Consider the following 24598-nt stretch of genomic DNA (forward strand, 5'->3'; position numbering starts at 1 on the left):
CGATGGTGTGTCCTTGAAGGCTCACTGATAATCAGGAAAAAGCGATAGACATAGTAATCTGATAAAGCGGATTCCAGTCATCAATGACACAGACAGAGTCGGTTGTGGTTCTGTGTGCTGGACATCCGGATGTTAGTAGTACACACAGATAGACGAAACACTATTCTAGGCAGTCACCGCGTCTCACCTGTCGCATAGCGGCTGGTTTGATCGATCTGTCTCCTTCTATCCTTCAAAATCCTCAGAACACACAGACAGACGATCCCGTTGTTCGAGAGGAGTCCACTAGGCTTGTCCCAGAGATTCCCAGAGACCTCTTTATGTACACGCAACGCGGCCGCGTCGCGGTCTGATCGATCTGGCCCCTCGTCTCCCTCAGAATCCTTTCCTTCCTCATCCTTTGACGATGCGTCTTCTACTACTCCTTTTCTCCTCTTTACTCCTGTCATCAAGCTCCGCCGCTCCTTCTCCGACGACAGGTCCTGGAATTCTGGAGATTCTGATAGAATCTGGAGTTTCAACAGATGTTGGATTCGTTGTGAACTGTAACGAGAAGAGTCAAGTAACTCGGCGTCACTTGAAGCCAAACACTCCGGAATTATTGATTTTCGATGAGTTCAATCAAACACATTTTTTCCTCGACATAAATGTCACGATTCACGATAACGTCACATCACATTCAATTATATTTTACCCAAATCAAGGCTTATACGACATCGATGATTTGCCACTACCGTACACCGGTCTCCAGATAAGATACAAGTGTGTTGAGTGAGTTTCTGCAAGTCCGGATGTCCGAATCATATCTAATCCGTTTTCAGAAATAGGTACGGTAATAAATGTGAGCAACATTGTTCTGAGTACAGAGATAACTGGCGATGTAATCAATTTGGGCATCATAGTTGTGCCGAGGGTTACTGCGGATGGAATTGTCACAAATGTGAGTTAGGACATCTGGACACTTGATGTCATATGCACAGACAGGCATTCCTCTGGGCGGTCAAAATTAATTATACAATTTCAGTTGGATCGGAATGCCATCGCTTCGGAGAATGCAAATGTCAGAATGGTGGAAAATGTTATCCACATCCCTTCCTCCTTCCAGAGCATCTAGACATGTGTGAATGTCCGCCAGGTTACCACGGTGGCTATTGCGAGGAATTCAAGTATTTCGACAGAAAACTGAAATTTTCGACAAATTTCGGACTGAACACGACGGTTAAGAACAAATTTTCGAATCGTACCGATATCTACCAACTTTTCGAAAAATACGAAAAGGAACAGCGGACATCCGGGAATAAGGGATTTCTTGCATTTTTCAAGCATTTCGATATAGCGGCAAAACTGTGGATTCTCATTTGCATGGTGGCGATGGTGGGTTACTGTATCTACAAATTCTGTGGAGGATCGGAAAATGAGAAGCAGAAGATTCCGGAGACTTCTGGGGATAAGAAGAAGACGTCAGAAGAAGAGAAGAAGTGTATTCTGATTGAAATGAATGATATGTGATAATTATTTTTGTGACTCTGATTTGTTATTGTTGTTTGATGAAAAATGAATAAATTTGAACACTTTGGTAGCAAAGCGACAGTCATAGGCATCTGAACAAGCGGATACCAGTCGTCAATGGCATAGACATAGTCGTGGTTCTGTGCGCTGGGACATCCGGATGTTAGAATACACAGATAGACGAAACACTATGCTAGACAGTCACCGCTTTGGGAATCTTTATTTACACGCCCCGCGTCTTTTATGCCGCGTAGCGGTTGGTCAGATCGATCTGCCTCCTTCTATCCTACAGAATCATCAGGACACACAGAAATACAATCCCGTTGTTCAAGAAGAGTCCACCAGGCTATCCTGATTCCCCAGAGACTTTGGAATGCACACGCTACGCATCCTATGGACGCGTCGCGGTTCGATTTCCCAGAGATCTTCAGATCTTCAGAGATTCCCAGAGAGCTCTTTATGAGCACGCAACGCGGTCGCGTCGCGGTTTGATCGATCTGTCTCCTCGTAACCCTCAGAAACCTTTCATTCTTCATCATCTGACGATGCGTCTTCTACTACTCATTTTCTCCTTTATATGCCTGTCATCAAGCTCCGCTTCTTCTCCAACGAAAGGTCCTGGAATTCTGGAGATTCTTATAGAATCTGGAGTTTCAGCAGATGTTGGATTCGTTGTGAACTGTAACGAGAAAAGTCAATTAACTCGGCGTCATTTGAAGCCGAACAGTCCGGAATTATTGATTTTCGATGAGTTAAATCACACAAGTTTCTTCCATGAGGTGAATGTCACGATTCACGATAACGTCACATCGCATTCGATGATTCTTTACACAGTTCGAGGCTTATACGACGTCGATAATCTGCCACTACCGTATACCGGATTGCAAATAAGATACAAGTGTGCCGAGTGAGTTTCTGTATATCCAGATGTCCGTATCTAATCCGTTTTCAGAAATAGGTACGGTAACCAATGTCAGCAATATTGTTCGGAGTCTAGAGATAACTGGCGGTGTGATCAATTTGGAGATCATAGTTGTGCCGAGGGTTACTGTGGATGGAATTGTCACAAATGTAAGTTTTTATGTTGGAAATCTGGATATTTAAGGTCAGACGCACAGACAGATATTCATCTGGGCGGTCAGAGCAAAATCCATCGTTTTTGCATGAGACTCCAGATTTTTAACAAAAATCTTAAAATTGAATATAACATTTCAGATGGATCGGAATGTCATCACTTCGGAGAATGCAAATGCCAGAATGGTGGAAAATGTTATCCACATCCCTTATTCCTTCCAGAGCATCTACTATTCTGTGAATGCACGCCAGGTTATCACGGTGGCTATTGCGAGGAATTCAAGTATTTTGAGAAAAAATTGGAACTTTCGACAAATTTCGGACTGAACACGACGGTTGAGAACAAATTTTCGAATCGGACTGATATCTACCAACTATTCGAAAAGTACGAGAAGAAACAGCGGGCATCTGCAAATAAGGAAATTCTGACATTTTTGGGACCCTTCGAAAAGCCGGCAGAAGAAGTGTATTCCGATCGAAATGAATGATATGTGATAATTATTTTTTGCGATTTTATGGTAAAAAATGAATAAATTTGAATATTTTGGCATTAAAGCGATGGTGTGTCCTTAAAGCTCACTGATAATCAGGACAAAACGACAGACATAGTAATCTGAACAAGCAGGATTCCAGTCATCATGGCAATGACAGTGTAGGCTGTGTTTCTGTGTGCTGGACATCCGGACATCAGTACACACAGATGGACGAAACCCTATGTTAGCCAGTCACCGCTTTGGGAATCTTCATTTACACGCACCGCGTCTCACCTGTCGCGTAGCGGTTGGTCTGATCGATCTGCCTCCTTCTATGTCCAGAATTCTCAAAACACACAGAGAGGCATCCTGTTGTTCGAGAGGAGTCCACCAGGCTCGCCTCGTATCCTGATTTACCAGAGACTTCGGAATACACACGCTACGCATCTCACAGCCGCGTCGCGGTTGGTCTGATCGATCTGTCTCCTTCTATCCATCAGAATCCTGGCGTAGAATCCCAATTTCCCAGAGACCTCTTCATCCATACGCAACGCGTCACTGCAACCGCGTCGCGGTTTGATCGATCTGTCTCCTCGTAGCCCTCAGAATCCTTTCATTCCTCATCATCTGACGATGCATCTTCTACTACTGCTTTTCTCTTTACTATGCCTGTCATCAAGCTCCGCCTCTTCCCTGACGACAGGTCCTGGAATTCTGGAAATTCTCATAGAATCTGGAGTTTCAACAGACGTTGGATTCGCTGTGACCTGTAACAAAAATAATCATGTCACTTGGCGTCATTTGAAGCCAAACACTCCGGAATTATTGATTTTCGATGAGTTCAATCAAACCAATCCCTACTATCCGATAGATATCACGATTCACGGCAACGTCACATCACATTTAACGATATTTTACCCAAATCAAGGCTTATACGACATCGATTATTTGCCACTACCGTATACCGGTTTACAAATGAAATACAAGTGTGCTGAGTGAGTTTCAGTGTATCCAGATGCCTGAATCATATTAAATCCGTTTTCAGAAATCGGTACGGTAATAAATGCGAGCAACATTGTTCGGAGTATAGAGATAACTGGCGATGTGATGAACATGGACATCATAATTGTGCCGAGGGTTACTGTGGATGGAATTGTCATAAATGTAAGTTTGGACATCTGGACACTTGATGTCATATGCACAGACAGAAATTCATCTGGGCGGTCAGAGCAAAAGCCATCGTTTTTGCATGAGACTCCAGATTTTTAACAAAAATCTCAAAAATAATTCAACAATTTCAGCTGTCTCGGAATGTAATAACTATTGCAAATGCCAGAATGGGGGAAAATGTTATCCACATCTCCTCCTCTCTCCAGATTATCTAATCATGTGTGAATGTCCGCCAGGTTACCATGGAGACTATTGCGAGGAATTCAAGTATTTCGACAGAAAATTAGAGTTTTCGACGAATTTCGGACAGAACACGACGGTTAAGAACAAATTTTCGAATCGAACCGATATTTATCAGCTATTCGAAAAATACGAAAAAGAACTGCGGACATCCGGAAATGAGGGAATTCTGACATTTTTCGGACCCTTCGAACTCTTAGAAAAACCGGCAAAACTATGGATTGTGATTTTGATGGTGGCGATGGCGGGTTACTGTATCTACAAATTCTGTGTAGAATCGGAAAATGAGGAGAAGCTTCCGGAGACTTCTGGAGATGAGAAGAAGTGTATTCTAATTGAAATGAATGATATGTGATAACTATTTTTGTGACTTTGATTTGTTATTGTTTTTTTTTTAATGAAAAATGAATAAATTTGAACACTTTGGTAGCAAAGCGATAGACATAGGCATCTGAACAAGTGGATACCAGTCGTCAATGGCATAGACATAGTCGTGGTTCTGTGTGCTGGACATCCGGATGTTAGAATACACAGATAGACGAAACACTATGCTAGACAGTCACCGCTTTGGGAATCTTCATTTACACGCAACGCGTCTCACCTGTCGCGTAGCGGTTGATCAGACCGATATGCCTCTTTTTATCCTCCAGAATCCTCAGAGCACACACACATACAATTTCCGAGAGTCCGAGGAGTCCGAGGTAGTCCGAGAGGAGTCCACCAGCCCCTCGCCTCGTATTCTGATTTCCCAGAGACCTTGGAAAACACACGCTACGCATCTTATAGCCGCGTCGCGGTCGGTCTGATCAATCTGTCTGCTGCTATCCATCACAATCCTGACGTAGAATCCCAATTTCCCAGAGACCTCTTTATCTACACGCAACGCGTCACTTGAGCTGCGTCGCGGTCTCATCGATCTGCCTTTTCGTAACCCCTGAATCTTTTCATTCCTCATCTAACTGTACTCAGATCTGAGTACTCTCTCTCTTTTTTCTATCAACCACGTCATCCAGCGGGAGTAGAGACGGGTCAAGCTGTATGACGCCGCGTTCTCCTTTGACTCTTCAAAGTCTACACTATTTTCACAACATTCCTCATATCAAGGACGCCTCTTAACACCTTTCCCAACTTTACCAATGCTCTCTCTCCTCTTGATTTTTCTGCCACTTCTCTCATCCACAATATCTAACCACCTGGGACACATTTTTTCATTTTATCAATCATTCACCAACCAGAAACCTCAAGAAGCTTAGTTCCTTCTCATTTTCTCTATCTCTTTTTTCATTTTTCAATTTTCTTTTCTAACCTTTTGGAAACTTCTCAAGAGGGGCTATTTTCAGCTTTAACGATGCGTCTTCTACTACTCCTTTTCTCCTTCATACTCCTCTCATCAAGCTCCGCGTCTTCTCTGACGACAGGTCCGGGAATTCTGGAGATTCTCATAGAATCTGGAGCACCAACTGATGTGGGATTCATTGTGACCTGTGACGACAAGCGTCATGTCACTTGGCGTCATTTGAAGCCAAACACTCCGGAATTATTGATTTTCGATAAATTAAATCAAACACGTTCCCTCCATGAGGTGAATGTCACGATTTACGATAACGTCACATCACATTCGGTGACGGTTTTCACACATCAAGGTTTATACGACGCCGATTATCTGCCAACACCGTATACCGGATTGCAAATAAAATACAAGTGTGCCGAGTGAGTTTCTGTGTATCCGAATGTCTGAAATATATCTAAACCCCCGTTTTCAGAAATCGATACGGTGGTGGTTGCGAGCAACATTGTTCGGATCCAAGAGAGAACTGGGGATGTGATTTACTTGGACGGCAGCGTTGTGCCGTGGGTTACTGTGGATGGAATTGTGAAAAATGTGAGTCACACTGAGAACTTAGATTTTCCAGATTTTTCCAAAAACATCAGAATTAATTTTACAATTTCAGCTGGATCGGAATGTAAAAACGACTACTGTAAATGCCAGAATGGTGGGAAATGTTATGCATCTTCCATCTTTCCAGACATGCTAGTCCACTGTGATTGCCCGCCAGGTTATCATGGTGCCTATTGTGAGGAATTCCAGTATTTCGTCAGAAAATCGGAGTTTTCGACGAATTTCGGCCAGAGAACGATGATTCCGAACAAGTTTTCGAATCGAACCGATATCTACCAACTTTTCGAAAAATACGAAAAGGAACAGCGGACATCCGGAAACAAGGAAATTCAGTCATTTTTTGAACCCATCGAAAACCGCCAAAGTTTTATGGAGGCTTCTGGAGATGAGGAGAATGAATGACATGTGATAACTATTTTTGTGATTTTATTGATGAAAAACGAATAAATGATAAATTAAAATCAGAAATTATGAATATTCGAGTTGCGTGAGGTCCGCAACGAATAGATGAGCGTTTATAGAGTCGCGTTGCGTGCGCGTCTCGACAAAATCAAATTTAGCACTCACTATCAGCCAAACTCAGTTTTTCAAATAAAAACATTGAAAACCATGAGAAAATTGGTTTGATCAGTGAGAATTTGGTGTTTTAATCCAAAAAAAGCTAAAAAGTTACCTTAAGCCCAGCTCAATGGCGAAAATTAGAAAATTATCTACTTTCCATCGCAAAACTCACTTTCCCACGCTTAAAACCCCCATTTTTATGCTCTGAAGCTATAAATCTCGAAAAAACAGATGTTTTCGCTGAAAAAGCCCCAAATTTTACAAAAAAAAACCGTCGTCAATTTTCCATCAGAAACCTCTTTCCCGCTTAAAAACAATTAAAACTGCAAAAAATCAGATTTTCCCGCTTCAAAGTTCGCAAAAGTAAGAAAGCTGCAATTCACCTCCCTCTGATCGCGGAAACTGCTGTCAAATATTTATTTTTAGCGGGAAAATCGATTTTTAGCTTGATTTCAGGAGAAAACCCCCGTTTTCCAGTGCAAAAACCTTTAAAATCGTGAAAAACATACTAAAAAAAACTGAAAAAGTGAATGTATTCCATTTCCCGCCTCCAAAATCTTATTTTCTACAATAAAATCGCATTTTAACTGATGAAAACCACAAAGAACGGATTTTTTCGGCTCAAAAGATTCAAAACTCAAAAATCGTAAAAATTAAAAAGAATGTGCGATTTTTAGCTAATTTTCAGCGAAAAATGTCGTTTTTTGAGTCAATTTTACTGAAAAAAAGTATTTTCAGACTCAAATTTTGTTGAAAAAACGTGAAAAAGGATAAAAATAGAGGAAATCGAAGAAATAATGATGAAATATCAATCTGAGAAAGCAAAAAGTAGTAGATATAACAATTCAACTAATTTTCTTTATTACTATTTACATAAAATCTGAAAATTCACAGAATTTTCAGTCAAAAAGAGAAAAATGCACATAAAAAAGTTTTTGGTACAAGAAAATGGCAAAATGGAAAATTTACACGAAAAAATGGGATAAAAAAGCAATTTTCAGCAAAAATTGACATTTTTCATCAATTTTTCGCTGCCGATTACTGTAACTCGAATTGTGTGCAAACACCGTAATGCCAATGCATCAGATATTACGACAATTTGCAGAAAATTCGAATATTGGGTGAAAATAGAGGGAAAAACGGGAATTTAGGGTAAAAATCTACGGAAAAGTTGATATTTGAGTAGAAAAATGTGATTTTCACAAAGTTTGCACACAAAATTAGCCATTTTTGGGCCACAAATGCATTTTTTTGTGTCAAAATCGAAAAAAGGGTAAAAAGGGATATAGGGATTAAAAATGATGGGGAAGATGGAAAAAAAAAGAATTTTGGTACAAAAAATGGCAAATTGGATGACAAATGAAGGAAAAATTACAGAAAATCAACAAAAAAATTTTCAAATTTTTTCAAAAATTAAAAAATCGATATTCCGTTTCAAAAACACAATTATAGGGGTAAAAAATGGTGAAAAATTCGAATTTCGCATCGATTATTCCTCATCTTTAATGGCCTGAGCAGCAGCGGCGGCGGCCTCCTTTCTCGCCTCCTTATCCTTCTGATATCCTCTTCTCAATTCTTCCAATTTCTTTCCCATTTCTCCAGTGGCTCCCAACATACTCAGTTTACGGCCTTCCACGGAAAGAGTTCTGGAAAAATGAGAGGTTTTTGAGTAATTTTATATCAAAAAAACAGGGATTTTGACATTTTTTCACCGAAAATTCGCGAAAAATCGGCTAAAATCGGCTAAAATTACGGTTTTTAGTTCTCGGGTTACTGTATGTGAGTGTTTTCACCGAAAAGCTGCGTCTGGCGCACCTTTGACGCGTTTAAACACGTTTTTTCGAGCTCTGGAGCCAAAAATTTAGTTTTTGATAGAAAATTCGAGTTTTCCTACGTATGGATTACTGTAGCTCTAATTGTGTGCAAACACCGTGAAGCCAATGTATCAGATATTACGACAATTTGCAGAAAATTGGAAAATTGAGTGAAAATAGCAGAAAAATTGATATTTAAGTCAAAAAATGTCTTTTTCACCAAGTTTGCACAAAAAATTATTCATTTTGCTTGAAAACCGGGTTTTTTTCGATTTTTGACGCAAAAAACTGGTAGAAACCGACTTTTTCTTTAAGAAATTGCATTTTTGAATTGAAAAATCCAATTTTCTGGGTGAAAAATCGATTTCTACCAGTTATTTTGTCAAAAATCGAAAAAAACCGTTTTCAAGCTGCAATTTGAAATTTTAATCAAAAAGTGCATTTTTGGGCCTAAAATTGGATAATTTTTGGTGAAAACTTCGTAAAAATCACATTTTTCAACTCAAATATCAATTTTCCGCTGTTTTCACTCAATTTTAAAAATTTCTGCAAATTGTCGTAATATCTGATACATTGGCGTCACGGTGTTTGCACACAATTGAAGCTACAGTAATCTGAGGCTCAAAAACCACAATTTTAGGCTAAAAATAGCTGAAAATCGGTTTTTCTACCAAATTTCAGCCATTTTTCAGCATATTTTCACCTCAAACTTCTCCTTTCAGCCGGTGGTGGGATACTGTAGTGAGCAGCTAGACGAATCATCGATAACTCATCGACCAATGTCTTATCATTCACTTTTTTAAGCATATGGTAGAATGAGGCAGTTGTTCCGAGTTTGTCACTTTCCATTGATCTGGAAATTGGAAAAAATGAGATTTTGGGCTTTTTTGAGGTCAAAAAACGTCAAAAATGACTATTTTTTGACCAAAAATCCGGAAAAATAGGCTAAAAATCATTATTTTCACTATTTTTTCCTTATTTTTGGCTTAAAAAACGTCCAAAATGACAATTTTCAGTCAAAAAACTCACTTTAAATTGCAAATTCCGACTTCCAAATCCTCGATGAAATGCTCGATAACACCCTCTTCACACATTGAAAGAGTTATTGGAATACGGGCGGCCGCTGGCGAGAGAAGCGGGTCGACGTGCCAACCCTGGAATTATAGAAAATGAATTTTTAGTCAAAAATTTCGAATTTTTTGCTGAAAATTCATTAAAAATGAGCTGAAATCGCCTAAAAATACTGAAAAATCGGCTTTTCTACACATGGATTACTGTAGCACTAATTGTGTGCAAACACCATCGACCAATGTATCAGATATTACGACAATTTGCAGAAAATTCGAAAATTGAGTGAAAATAGCAGAAAAGTTGATATTTGAGTCAAAAAATGTGATTTTCACCAAATTTGCACAAAAAATTATCCAATTTTAGGCCCAAAAATGCACAAAATGAAAATTTGGGCATAGCTTCCGCCTACGCGTGACTAAATGCGCTCTACTGACAATCCTCGTGAAAATTATGTTATTTTCCGTGGAAAATAACACAATTATCACGAGGATTGTCAGTAGAGCGCATTTGCCACAGAAAATTAGACACTTTTTGTCGGAAATTGATAATTTTGGAATTTACACCATTTTTCGAACTGAAAATTAGCGTTTTTTGGGAATTTTTGAAATATTTTCACTGCTCGAATTCATGAGGCTGAGGCGTCTCACGCGCTCTTAATTTCTGCAGACTTGTCAAAAATCGGGCCGGCCCGGGCCGGGCCGAGATTTTTCTTGACCGGGCCGGGCCGAAATTCCTCTTGGCCCGGCCCGGCCCGGGTGGCCCGGATTCAAAAATGGGTACCTATTTTTACCAATTTTTTTTTGAAATTTTTCGAAAAAAAAGAGTAAAAATGCTTAAATTATCATACATATTCACATTTTGATTCAATTTTAAATGTTTACTCGAAAACTATACTTTTTTCAAAAAATTTCAAAAGTTTTCCAAAATTTTCCAAAAAAACATCAAATTTTCAAAAATGTTTCAAAAACTGTTTCAAAACGGGCCGGGCCGGGCCGGGCCGGGCCGAGATTTTTCCTGATTTTGGCCCGGCCCGGCCCGGCCCGGCCCGTGACAAGTCTGAATTTCTGTAAAGTAGGTGGAAAATTAGTAAATTAGGCTAATTAGCGATCCAATTTTCAAAAAATCCTTATTTTCCTCACCTTATGAACCATAAAATCGACCAAATTATAGACATTCACTTCACTCGTTGTGAAAGCGACAACACACAAATCTGCGGATCCTTTGATCGAAATTCCATCGATTCCTTGAAGACGATAGGCGAGTTGACGGGTTCCTGCAATTAGAAAAATTAGGATTATAATAAAGAAAAACTGCAAAAATATATGTTTTGAGTGGAAAAAACCGGAATTTTCCTTCGAAACAGAAAAAATCGTCAAAAATCATCGAAATCGATCAATTTTCGACAAATCTGGAGCGCCCTTGACGCATTTTTCTATCTGTATGTCTGTCTGTGTGTTCGAGACGTCCGGATGTCCACATGTCAGTTTTGTGACAACTGGGGTGCTTTTGGCGCGTTTTTACAACAAAAAACCGACGAAAATCGGCAATTTCCGTCGAATTTGGAACAAAATTTCATATCTGGCGCGCCTTTGACGCGTTTTTCAATCTGTATGTCTGTCTGTGTGTTCGAGATGTCCGGATGTCCACATGTCAATTTTCGAACAGCTGGGGCACCTTTGGCGTGTTTTAAGAATCGAGAATACGTTGAAAACTGGCGGGATTTCACGAGATTTTGAAGAATCTGGCGCGCCTTTGACGCGTTTTTCAAAGGCGCATTTCTGAGCAAATTTTTTTCATTAAAAAACCAATTTTCAGCAGAACTGGCGCGCCGTTGACGCGATTGGCTTTTCAGCTTATTTTATGCCTAAAATGAGTCATTTGGAACGGATTTTCAGCGCTTTTTCAAGCAAAAACAATCTCAAACTCATTTTTAAGCAAATTTCAGTCATTTTTCTTGATTTTGATCTGTAATTTACCTTCAACAATTCTCTGACACGCATTGATATATCCATCTCTTCCTTTTCTCAACATAATTGCCCACGCCGTCGCCACCGCCCCTCCGTCCCGCCCACCCGACATTGTGGGCGTGGCGTAACAGCCTCCCGGCCATTCGGAATTCGTGAAGAATTGATGGCGAAGGAAAACGGGTTCACGGTACATAAGGACACTCAGACGACCCGGACATTGACCGTACTGAAATGATTGAGTAATTAACTGTAATTAAATAATTAAATTTAAGTTTCTGGAAGTAGCCTACTGAAATGAGGGTTACTGTAATTAAAGAAACGCGTCAAAGGTGCGCCAGCGTTCATACTCTACGGAGATCTGTAATTAACTGTAATTAAATAATTGACTATAAATAATTAACTAACTAACTAATTGAAAGTAGTTAACCGTAATGATAATTAAAGAAACGCGTCAAAGATGCGCCAGAGTTACAGTAAGAAACGCGTCAAAGGTACGCCAGAACTACATTAAGAAACGCGTCAAAGGTACGCCAGACCTACAGTAAGAAACGCGTCAAAGGTGCGCCAGAGTTACGGTGAGAAACACGTCAAACGTACGTCAGAACTACAGTAAGAAACGCGTCAAAGGTGCGCCAGAGTTACAGTAAGAAACGCGCGTCAAAGGTGCGCCAGAATTACATTAAGAAACGCGTCAAAGGTGCGCCAGACCTACAGTAAGAAACGCGTCAAAGGTGCGCCAGACCTACAGTAAGAAACGCGTCAAAGGTGCTCCAGAGTTACAGTAAGAAACGCGCGTCAAAGGTGCGCCAGAGTTACATTAAGAAACGCGTCAAAGGTACGCCAGACCTACAGTAAGAAACGCGTCAAAGGTGCGCCAGACCTACAGTAAGAAACGCGTCAAAGGTGCTCCAGAGTTACAGTAAGAAACGCGCGTCAAAGGTGCGCCAGGCTGAAAATGAGTCATTTGGAACGGATTTTCAGCGCATTATTGCTTAAAAAACTATTTTTAAGCCAATTTCAGCAGTCCATTTCTCATAATTTTCAGCTCAAATTTCGGTTCTTACTCTATGCAAATCGGCTGAAATCGATGTGACACCGGGAAGTCTGAAATCGTATGCTGGAACCGAGTAGTCGGCGTGTTCCATGAATGGAAGAACGAATCCACCGAGAGTACAGTCGACGTGAAGTGGAATATGATATCGTTGAGCGAGTTTTGCCAATTTTTCGATCGGATCGACGGTTCCCGTGATGTGATTTGGAGCAGAGGCGATTATCTGGAAGAAATTTGAGATTTTTAGCTGAAAATCTGAAAAAAAAACAAAAATTTGAGCATAGCTTCCGCGTCAAAGTGACAAGTGCGCTCTACTGATAATCCGGATGAAATTCAATTATTTCAAAGTTGAAAATAACGAATTTAATACCAGATTAGCAGTAGAGCGCATGTGCCATTGTATGAACAACGATTACGAGCCTGAAGGATTCAGAATCTTGCAAGAAGACGTCAGAGTCATAGCCTACAGAATTGAGAAGACGTCAAATAGCTTCTGGAGCTACCAGAAGATGTGAGACGGATTCTGGAGAGCCGAGAAAACGTTTTCGACGCTGAATAGGATTCTGAAGCAGTCTGGTGCTCCAAAATGCAATTTCAACCTTTTTTTGGTCGTTTTGGAGCGATTTTCAGCAATTTTCAGCGTCCACAACTTGAAAAATAAAAATTTGGGCATAGCTTCCGCGTCAAAGTGACAAATGCGCTCTACTGATAATCTAGTGTCTTCTTGTTTCAAAAACACTAGATTAGCAGTAGAGCGCACTTGCCAAAGTGTAGAATCGTAGTAAATGTTATTTTTCAGATTTTGTTCACTGAATTCCCGGAATTTTCTATCGGATTAGCAATAGAGCGCACTTGACAAAGTTTCAAGGAAATCTAGCGTTACCATGCAAGTCCTTGGTCCGATTGCTCTCTTCATTGCTCCAACGTTCGCACGATCATCTCCATCTACTTGAATTCTGGAAGTTAATTGATGATAATTAGGGGTTACTGTAATCGAAGAGACGATTTCAGCCGATTTCAGCCGTTTTTAGCCGTTTTTAGCCGTCTTCCGCCGATTTTAAACGATTTCAGCCAATTTCAGTCAATTTTCGAGCATTTTCAGCTGATTTCAGCCAATTTCAGCCGGATTTTCAGCCGCTTTCAGCCGTTGTCTATGGATTTCAGCCGATTTTATCCGATTTTAGCCCGATTTCAGCAAAATTTCCGAGCTTTTTCAGCTCGATTTAACCTCAATTTCAGCCTTGTTTTGGAGTATTTTCAGCCGATTTTATCCGATTTTATCCTATTTCAGTGGAGTTTTGCCGACTTACGAGAATTCTCAGCCCAATTTCAGCCGATTTCAGCCGATTTCAGTCCGATTTCAGTCCGATTTTGGAGCATTTTCAGCGGATTTTTACTAATCTTAGCCGATTTCAGCCAATTTCCGCCTATCTTAAAAGATTTCAGCCCGATTTTCCAGCATTTTCCGCCAACATCCGGTTTCAGCCAATTTCAGCCAATTTTCAGGCAATTTTCAGCCAATTTCTGCGGATTTTAGCCGATTTTCAGTGGATTTGGACTGTTTTAGCTCATTTTCGGTGGATTTCAACCAATTTCAGCCCGATTTCAGCCGATCTTAAACAACTTCTACTTTAAGATCGGCTGAAATCGATTGATATCGTCTCTTTGCTTTCAGCCGATCTTAGCCCGATTTCTGCCAATTTCGGCCGATTTCAGTCCGAGTTTTGGAGCATTTTCAGCATTTTCAGCCAATTTTAGCCGATTTTATCAGATTTCAGCCCGGTTTTAGAGCATTTTCAGCCAAATAGAGCCAATTTCAGCCGATTTTAAACGATTTTAAACTGTTCAAGCCGATTTTTAGAGCATTTTCAGCATTTTCGGCCGATTTCAGCCCGATTTCAGCCGTTTTAAGTCATTTTCAACCGATTATAGCCTATTTTAGCCGGTTCAAGCTCAATTTTAAGCTAATTTCAGTGGATTTTCGAGCATTTTTCCTTACCTCTTAATAGTCATATCAAAGAAGGCGGCAGCCTTATCCAACGCAGGATGAGCAGTCGACGGAGCAACAATCTCCGCCCTCCACTCTCCACGGGCTCTTGATCTATTTCGATACGCTAAACACGCCAACATCAATGCCTCCGTTCCACCGCCGGCGACGACTCCACACGCATCTTTTCCTCCGTGAAACATTGCACACGTCATCTTTAGAATCTCCGCCTCCATTTTACGGACACCGGGGAAAGCGTCGGAACGGTGAGGGTCCCGAATGGGAGAATAGGTCGAAGAGCTGCAAAAAATGGACTGGAAACCAATTTTTTTGATCAGAAAATAGTTTTCTGGTCTAAAAACTTGAATTTTAGAAAAATTCAAACGATTTTCTGACAGAAAAACCGAAATTTTTGAGATTTTCAGGTTGAAAAATGAGATTTTCAGCAATTTTCAGCCTAAAATGTTTTCATCCAAAATTGACCAATTTTTGTCAGTTCTGGCGCGCCTTTGACGCGTTTTTCAATCTTTTTGTCTGTCTGTGTGTTCGGGACGTCCGGATGTCCATATCTACAACTGGGGTGCTGTTGCCGCGTTTTTTTCATTCAAAATCGACAATTTTTGACTTTTTTTTGATCATAAAATAGTTTTCTGGTCTAAAAACTTGAATTTTAGAAAAATTAGAACGATTTTCTGACAGAAAAACTGAAATTTTTGGGATTTTCAGGTTGAAAAATGCGATTTTTTGGGATTTTTAACCAAAAAATTCGGAATTTTCAGCAATTTTCAGCCTACAATGTTTTCAATCGGTGTCTGTGTGTCCGGGGTGTCCGGATGTCCAAAAGTCGGTTTTTTTGACAGCTGGCGCGCCTTTGACGCGTTTTTCAATCTTTTTGTCTGTCTGTGTGTTTGAATTTTCAATGAAAATGTCGCTTTTTTTTTGCTGAAAATGTCGATTTTTCGTCCGAAAAATCGTTTTTTGAGCTTAAAATCTACTTTTTCAGCCAGGAATCACTCGATTTTTTTGATTTTTGACTGAAAATGTTGATTTTTTGACTATAAAATCTCCCTTTTCAGCCAAAAACCACTAGATTTTCATGATTTTTCGCTTAAAATTTCAAATTTTTCTCGTTTTTCCACTCAAATTTTTTTTTTTGCTCACTTTCGCCGACAACTTCATATCCTCATCTCTTGTCTGTGGATCGTAGTGTTGAACGTGTCTTCTCTCGCCCATCATTGCGTATCTCCGCCCATCTGCCAGTATTTCCTCACTATCCATACATCGTTCGGGTAGGAATTTGTAGAATTCACGCATCTGGAAATTTGGAATAGCTGGCGTGACGTTGACGCGTTTTTACAGAGAAAAATCAGCAATTTTCATTGAATGTTGACTGAAATTTCACATCTGGCGCGCCTTTGACGCGTTTTTCAATCGGTATATCTGTCTGTGTGTTCGGGACGTCCGGATGTCCACATATCAGTTTTTTGACAGCTGGGGTGCTTTCGACGCGTTTTTTATGCGAATTTTCGTTCAAAAACCACCAAAATCGACCAATTTGGACAGTTCTGACGCGCCTTTGGCGCATTTTCTTCAATCTGTCTGTCTGTCTGTGTGTCCTGAATGTCCGAATGTCCACATGCCATTTTTAACAGCTGGGGCACCTTTGGCGCGTTTCTGAGGCGGATTTTCAATCAAAAACCACCAAAATCGACCAATTTTTGTCAGTTCTGGCGCACCTTTGACGCGTTTTTCATTCTGTATGTCTGTCTGTGTGTTCGAGACGTCCGGATGTCCAGATTCTCAGCTGGGGTGCTTTTGACGCGTTTCTGAGCGAACTTTCAGCAGAACTGGGGCGCCTTTGACGCGATTTTAATTGTTTTGCATCTGTGTGTCCGTGTCTCCACGTGACCAGATTTCCATATATCAGTTTTTGAAAATCTGGCGTGCCTTTGACGCGTTTTTCAATCTGTGTTCAGGGGCACCTTTGGCGCGTTTCTGATGCCGATTTTCATTCGAAAACCACCAAAATCGACCAATTTTTGTCAGTTCTGGCGCACCTTTGACGCGTTTTTCATTCTGTATGTCTGTCTGTGTGTTCGAGACGTCCGGATGTCCAGATTCTCAGCTGGGGTGCTTTTGACGCGTTTCTGAGCGAACTTTCAGCAGAACTGGGGCGCCTTTGACGCGATTTTAATTGTTTTGCATCTGTGTGTCCGTGTCTCCACGTGTCCAGATTTCCATATATCAGTTTTTGAAAATCTGGCGTGCCTTTGACGCGTTTTTCAATCTGTGTTCAGGGGCACCTTTGGCGCGTTTCTGATGCCGATTTTCATTCGATAACCACCAAAATCGACCAATTTTTGTCAGTTCTGGCGCACCTTTGACGCGTTTTTCATTCTGTATGTCTGTCTGTGTGTTCGAGACGTCCGGATGTCCAGATTCTCAGCTGGGGTGCTTTTGACGCGTTTCTGAGCGAACTTTCAGCAGAACTGGGGCGCCTTTGACGCGATTTTAATTGTTTTGCATCTGTGTGTCCGTGTCTCCACGTGTCCAGATTTCCATATATCAGTTTTTGAAAATCTGGCGTGCCTTTGACGCGTTTTTCAATCTGTGTTCAGGGGCACCTTTGGCGCGTTTCTGATGCCGATTTTCATTCGAAAACCACAAAAATCGACCAAGACCGATCTGAACGCGTTTTTCTCAATTTCTGTTCAGAAGCTCACATGATCGTACTGATGAACTTCCTCCTCGATTTCCACCTGCGCCTTCGCCAAATCCGCCTCCAATTTGCGTCGAACCCACGGAAGAGAGCGAAGAAGTGAGAAAACGGATTTTCTGAATGGAAAATTGGGATTTTGGGGGGAAAAATGGGGTTTTTGAGCAATTTTTAGGTCAAAAAATGCCCAAAAATCGATATTTTCAGTGAAATTCACTCATTTTCTCACCTAATTTGTATCAATGGAGGTTCGTTCGATCGAATCATTCTCTTGAACCAAGCGATGAATAGGCATAGAGAAATCGCGTAGGAAACGATCTGGAAATGAAAAAAATAGTATTTTCGCTCCAAAATTTTATTAAATCGGGAAAAATTCGAATTTTTCACAGAAATTCAGCTGAAAATTCGTTTAAAATAGGCCAAAATTGACTAAAAATGCAGAAAAAATCGGTTTTTCTCTATATGGATTACTGTAGTGCCAATTGTGTGCAAACACCGTAATGCCAATGTATCAGATATTACGACAATTTGCAGAAAATTTGAAAATTGAGTGAAAATAGCAGGAAATGTTGATATTTGAGTTGACAAATGTGAATTCAGCAAGTTTACAGATAAAATTAACTATTTTCGGGCCTAAAATGAATTTTTAATCGAAAATTTGGAATTTGCAGCTTAAAAATGAGATTTTAAACACAGAAACTGGTAGAATCCGACATTTTCACTCAGAAATTGGATTTTAGAGTTGGTAAGTGCAATTTCTGGGAGAAAAAGTCAGTTTCTATCAGTATTTGTGTCAATAATAAAAAAGCAGCGATTTTCAACCTGCAAATTCAAATTTTCGATCAAAAAATGCATTTTTGGGCCTAAAAAGGACTAATTTTTATGTAAACCTTGTGAAAATCCCATTTTTCAATTCAAATACCAATTTTTCCACTATTTCCACTCAATTTTCAAATTTTCTGCAAATTGTCGTAATATCTGATACATTGGCATTGCGGTGTTTACACACAATCGGAGATACAGTAATCCATTGATAGGAAAAATCAGATTTTTTCGCAGTTTTCGATGATTTTTGACGAATTTTCTGCCAAAAAATGACTGAAAACCCACATTTTCGAGTAAAAACTCCTCTTTTTTTAAAGCATTTTTCACTGGAAATAACTGTTTTCCACGGGTTTTGACAGAAAAATGACCGATTTATGAGGTTTTTGGCATTTTCCCATCTGAAAATGTCGAAAATATACTAGACTGGCGCACCTTTCACGCGTTTTCAAAATGTGCAAAAAATCGTAGAAATTCCTATTTATAATACTCAAAAACCCCCTGCTAGAAGCGAGTTTTCAGCCTGAAAAAGGTCGAAATTCCAGTGCTGGCCGAACTTTTTTGTGTTTCTAGGCCGCGGAAAAAAAAAGCCTAGAAACTCAAAAAACAAAAAGTTCGGCCACAGCATTGACCAGTTGGAATTTCGACCTTTTCAGGCTGAAAATTCGCTTCTAGCCGGGGGTTTTTGAGTATTATAAATAGGAATTTCTACGATTTTTTGCACATTTTGAAAACGCGTCAAAGGAGCCCCAGTGGCATTTTATTCAGACATTTTCAGATCGGGAAAATGTCAATAACCTCAAAAATCTGTCATTTTTAAATAAAAATGAGCAAAAAGCATGTAGAAAACAGCATTTTTCACTCGAAAATGCGAGAAAAGAGGAGTTTTCACGCGGAAAGAAAACGCGTCAAAGGTGCGCCAGATGCGTCTATTTTCGACACTTTCAGATCGGGAAAATGTCAAAAACCTCATAAATCTGTCATTTTTCCGTGAAAATGACCAAAAAACATGTGGAAAACAGCATACTTGTCACGGGCCGGGCCGGGCCGGGCCGGGCCGAAATCAGGAAAAATCTCGGCCCGGCCCGTTTTGAAACATTTTTTCAAAACATTTTGAGTTTTTGAACTTTTTTTGGAAATTTTTTGAAATTTTTTGAAAAAAAGTATAGTTTTCGAATAAACATTTAAAATTGAATCAAAATGTGAATATGTATGATAATTTAAGCATTTTTACTCTGTTTTTCGGAAAATTTCAAAAAAAAAATTGGTGAAAATGGGTACCCATTTTTGAATCCGGGCCGACCGGGCCGGGCCGGGCCAAGAGAAATTTCGGCCCGGCCCGGCCCGGCCCGATTTTTGACAAGTATGGAAAACAGCATTTTTCACTCAAAAATGCTGGAAAAGAGGAGTTTTCACTCGGAAACTTGGATTTCTAGCCAGTTTTACCAATGTTTGTGTCGAAAATCAACAAAAATCGCATTTTCAAGCTGCGAATTCAAATTTTCGAACAAAAAATGCATTTTTAGACCTGAAAATCGCAAATTGTTTATGTAAGCTTTGTGAAAATCCCATTTTTTAACTCGAAAATCAACTTTTCCACTATTTTCACTCAATTTTCGAATTTTCTGCAAATTGTCGTAATATCTGATACATTGGCTTTACGGTGTTTGCACACAATCGAAACTACAGTAATCCATAGGTAGGAAAACCGATTTTTCAGCATTTTCAGCCGATTTTAGCCTATTTTTAACGAATTTTCGGTCAAATTTTCGTTTTTTTTTTGGATTTTACCTGCCACGCCTCCAATCCGGAGCATTTCGCATTAAAAAGAAGGCGTAAATCGTCGAAATATTCCAATGCAATTCGGAAACTCAGATCTCGATCCGAGCTGTCATACGATATTCCCATCTGAAATTTTTGGATTTTTGGCTGAAATTATGTTGAAAATAGATAAAATAGGTAGAAAAATCGATTAAACGATGAAAAATTCGGTAAAAATGTCAAAAAATGAGATTTTATGTTGAAAATTACAGTGAAAATGAGATTTTTGAGGTCAAAATGGTGAAAATGAATAAATTAAACATAGAAAACAAAGAAAAATTGATAAATTAGTAATTTTTTGGCTCAAAAAGCCGATTTTTCAGTCGAAAAACCGAAATTTTCAACCAAAATTCAAGTCTTTTTGCGTAATTTCGCCGCTATCAGAAGATATTGCCACATTGTGTCCAACGGTGTGTATTTCTCGGGTTTCTCGGTGATTATGAAGATTTCCGGTTGATTGTCGTACTGAAAATTCAGTTTTTGCCGATTTTTGGGTGGAAAAATGAGATTTTAAGCGATTTTTAATCAAAAATTGTGATTTTTGAGCTCTGGATTACTGTAGTCTGAATTGTGTGCGAACACCGTAACGCCAATGTATCAGATATTACGACAATTTGCAGAAAATTCGAAAACTGAATGAAAATAACAGAAAAATTGATATTTGAGTTGAAAAACGTGATTTTCACAGAGTTTATACGAAAAATTGGACATTTTTGGGTCCGAAATGCATTTTTTCGATGGAAAATTCGAATTTACAGCTTAAAAATGTGATTTTTGACACAAAAACTGGTAGAAACCGACTTTTTCACCCAGAAATTGGATTTTAAAATCGAAAAATTCAATTTCTGAGTAAAAAAGTCGATTTCTACCAGTTTTTGTGTCAAAAATCACATTTTTAAGCTGCAAATTCAAATTTTCCATCAGAAAAATGCATTTTTGAACCCAAAAATGTTTAATTTTTTGTGAAAACTTGGTGAAAATCACATTTTTCAACTCAAATATCAACTTTTCCGAAATTTTCACTAAATTTTCAAATTTTCTGCAAATTGTCGTAATATCTGATACATTGGCATTACGGTGTTTGCACACAGTCGGAGCTACAGTAACCCAGAGCTCAAAAATCACATTTTGGCGGTAAAAACTGCTGAAAAAGCCGATTTTCGACTCCATGGCTCAAGAAAATGAGTTTAAACGCGTCAAAGGTGCGCCAGACGCATATTTTCGTGCTGAAAACTTGAACACTCACATATTTATTGAATGTATTTTTGATGAATTCAACAATCATATCTCTGCATTGAACGACGATCAAAGAGGCGTCGTATTCGATCTGAAAATTTCAGAAAAAAAAAGTGATTTTTCGAGTTTTCAGCCGATTTTCAGCCAATTTTTCCCAATTTTTGGCTGAAAATCCTCAAAAATCTCACCTCAACAATGGTTCCCTTGACTGTAGTCCCCTGAACAGCCGTCCCGACACGGGCGGTCCAATCTGAGTGAAGTCTGAACTCGTTTCCGTTGATCTGGAATTGATTTTGATGAGTTTTAAGCCAAAAATCTGAAATTTTCAGTCAAAAATGGGAAATTTTCAAAAAATCACGGAAATCGGGCTTGAAAAAGTGGTGGCCGAGTTTTTGAGTCGGTGGCCTAGAAAACCAAATTCGGGAAAACTAGTCCCCGGGTCCAATTTTTGATGAAAATAACAATTTTGAGTTAAAAATTAGGTTAAAATTTCACAAAATCCTGGAAAATGGGTTTGGAAAAGTGGTGGCCGAATTTTTGAGTCGGTGGCCTAGAAACCCAAATTCTAGGAAAACCAGTCCCTGGTGCAGAATTGTATACAGAAACCGTTTCTAGTGATCGAGAAGCACCTGAAATTCGAAAAAAATCGCAAAACATCGATTAGAAAAGTTGGTGGCCGAGTTTTTGAGTCGGTGGCCTAGAAAACCAAAATTCGGGAAAACTAGTCCCCGGGTCAAATTTTGATGAAAATAACGATTTGAACTCCAAATTGAATAAGAAATTCAATTTTTACGTGTATTCGTCGTATCTTTCATTATAAACCGCGACGCGTACGCAACGCGACTCGAAAAAAATGTTCACCTCAATCTTTCCGGCATTATCGATTAGCAATCCGGCACTCAGTTTACTCATAATCAAATCGAATCCACGATCACACACCGCCTTCGGACTCTTCTTGAAATCACCTTTTGGACCTGAAACTAGGAAAATTTTGGAAATTTTTATGCGAAAAATTGAAATTTTGCCGAATTTTCGTTAAAATAGGCTAAAATTGCCCAAAATGCTGAAAAATTGGTTTTTCTACGTTCAATGAATATGTGAGTCTGGCGCACCTTTGACGCGTTTAAACACGTTTTTTGAGCTCTGAACCCAAAAAATCAAGTTTTTACCCAAAAATTACAGATTTTCAGCAATTTGAGCCCAAAAATGCAGTTTATGAGCTCTGGATTACTGTAGCTCCGATTGTGTGCAAACACCGTAAGTCAATGTATCAGATATTACGACAGTTTGCAGAAAATTTAAAAATTGAGTGAAAATAGTGGAAAAGGTGATATTTGAATTGAAAAATGTGATTTTCACAATAAAAAACCATTTTTACGCCCCAAAATGCATTTTTTGATCGGAAATTTGAATTTGCAGCTTAAAATTGATTTTTGGCACTAAAACTTGTAGAAGAACCAACTTTTTCACACAAAAATTGAATTTTTCAATTCTAAAATCGAAATTTTTTGGTGAAAAGTCGTTTTCTACCAGTTTTTCTATCAAAAATCACATTTGTAAGCAGCAAATTTAAATTTTCGATCAAAAAATGCCATTTTTGTGGGCGAAAACATGGTTTTTTTACTGTGAAAATCACATTTTTCAACTCAAATATCAACTTTTCCAGTATTGTCATTCAATTTTCGAAATTTCTGCAAATTGTCGTAATATCTGATACATTGGCGTTACGGTGTTTACACACAATCACAACTACAGTAATCCATAGGTAGAAAACGATTTTTCAGCATTTTTGAGCAATTTTAGCCGATTTTTAACGAATTTTCGTTTTTTTGGTGAAAAAATCGCCCAAAATTCAACACTAACAAATGGAGAAAGTTGATTGTGGACATTTTGAGTGATGCATGACAATATTCGGTGGATATTCTGTCGACGGAACCGGTGGATTATACGGTGTCACGTCAATCGAGTACTGTCCGGTAAGCTCCGCCCCCAATGATTCGAGAATTCTTTCGACTGATTTCGCCGTTTGTTCCGCTTCGAATACCCATGTTACACCCATTTTTGGCTGAAAAAAGGCTGAAAATGAGAAAAAAATTGACTTTTGAAGGAAAAATGTGAAAAAATCGTGTTTTTTAGCTGAAAAAATCTGATTTTAAACGGAAAAATGGCAAATTTTTAAACTTAAAATCGTGTTTTTCAGCTCGAAATCTGAAATTTTATGTCAAAAAGCGAAAAAAATCGATTTCGAACTAAAAACTGTAAAAATATCGTTATTTGGAATTCATTTTGACGGATTTTAAGCCAAAAATTTGAAATTTTTCAGTCAAAAATGCGAGAAATGTCAATTTTTAAGCTGAAAATTTGAAAAAATATGCTAAAAATACCGTTTAAAAGCTGAAATGACATATTTCCGCATTTTGACACTTCAAATATGCTGAAAATGAACAAAACTAAGGAAAAATGATAAAATACTAGATTTTGAGCTGAAAAATATGATTTCAGGTTGAAAATAGTGATTTTCAGCGAAAAAAATTGAGGAAAATTGCCTTTTTTCCACAAAAAGGGTTCAGCAACAACAAAAAAGAGAGAAAACTGGCCTAAAACACCAAAAAATCGCAAAATTTTGAAAAATGAATATTCTGGAGCGCCTTCGGCGCGTTTCTGAATTTTGCCAATTTCAGTAAATTTTCGCAGAAAAAGGTTGACAATGCCAGAAATTTCTGATTTTTTGCTGGAAATGACACCATTACAGCGATTTAGTCATGAAAAACCCAATTTTAACTTTGAAATTCGAAGAAAAACGGTCAAGAATCACGAAAATCAGTGGGAAAAGAATGCTCTGGCGCGCCTTTGACGCATTTTTTTAATTGGCAAAACGAGCCAAAGATACGCCCCAATTTTTCTAAAAATACGATATTTGATTCGTCTAAATCTGAAATTTAAGCAATTTTCAACCTTTTTTTTTTTTAAATCGACAAATTTTTTAAAACGCGTCAAAGACACCCCAGACATCACTTTTTCGTGATTTTCAATGTTTTTAGACCGTTTTTATCTCAATTTTTTGCTGAAAATGGTATTTCTACTAAAAAATCTAATTTTTGAGCCATTTCTCTCAAAAAACATTCCAACAACGCAGTTCTGAAAACGCGTCAAAGGCGCGCCAGACTACAACTTTTTAGCGAAACT

The 24598-nt window shown here is 38.9% G+C and overlaps 5 protein-coding genes across 5 annotated transcripts; 4 read left to right on the forward strand and 1 right to left on the reverse strand.

The window, feature by feature from the left end:
* Positions 1-406: 406 nt before the first annotated feature.
* Positions 407-1509, forward strand: GCK72_015693 (uncharacterized protein; the record flags this gene model as incomplete). Its single annotated transcript, XM_053731070.1, has 3 exons — positions 407-771; positions 822-940; positions 1025-1509. 3 exons carry the CDS (start codon positions 407-409, stop codon positions 1507-1509), a joined length of 969 nt encoding a protein of 322 aa, XP_053585842.1.
* A 545-nt stretch (positions 1510-2054) lies between these two features.
* Positions 2055-3071, forward strand: GCK72_015694 (uncharacterized protein; the record flags this gene model as incomplete). The annotated part of the gene is made up of 3 exons (XM_003095093.2): positions 2055-2416; positions 2462-2580; positions 2725-3071. 3 exons carry the CDS (start codon positions 2055-2057, stop codon positions 3069-3071), a joined length of 828 nt encoding a protein of 275 aa, XP_003095141.2.
* Positions 3072-3689: 618 nt separating this feature from the next.
* GCK72_015695 (uncharacterized protein) lies at positions 3690-4821 on the forward strand (the record flags this gene model as incomplete). Its single annotated transcript, XM_003095108.2, has 3 exons — positions 3690-4051; positions 4102-4220; positions 4358-4821. The coding sequence occupies 3 exons, from the start codon at positions 3690-3692 to the stop codon at positions 4819-4821; spliced, it is 945 nt and encodes a 314-aa protein (XP_003095156.2).
* A 993-nt stretch (positions 4822-5814) lies between these two features.
* On the forward strand, positions 5815-6768 carry GCK72_015696 (uncharacterized protein; the record flags this gene model as incomplete). The annotated part of the gene is made up of 3 exons (XM_003095098.2): positions 5815-6176; positions 6230-6348; positions 6419-6768. 3 exons carry the CDS (start codon positions 5815-5817, stop codon positions 6766-6768), a joined length of 831 nt encoding a protein of 276 aa, XP_003095146.2.
* Positions 6769-8416: 1648 nt separating this feature from the next.
* On the reverse strand, positions 8417-23471 carry GCK72_015697 (uncharacterized protein; the record flags this gene model as incomplete). Its single annotated transcript, XM_053731071.1, has 16 exons — positions 8417-8573; positions 9445-9594; positions 9771-9895; positions 10952-11085; positions 11789-12005; positions 12844-13053; positions 13714-13786; positions 14830-15131; positions 15979-16131; positions 17541-17652; positions 17763-17851; positions 20147-20263; positions 21423-21503; positions 21601-21693; positions 22274-22386; positions 23276-23471. 16 exons carry the CDS (start codon positions 23469-23471, stop codon positions 8417-8419), a joined length of 2322 nt encoding a protein of 773 aa, XP_053585843.1.
* Between the last annotated feature and the right edge of the window lie 1127 nt (positions 23472-24598).

This window comes from Caenorhabditis remanei, chromosome IV (assembly GCF_010183535.1).
Source record: "Caenorhabditis remanei strain PX506 chromosome IV, whole genome shotgun sequence".
Taxonomy (NCBI): Eukaryota; Metazoa; Nematoda; class Chromadorea; order Rhabditida; family Rhabditidae; genus Caenorhabditis; species Caenorhabditis remanei.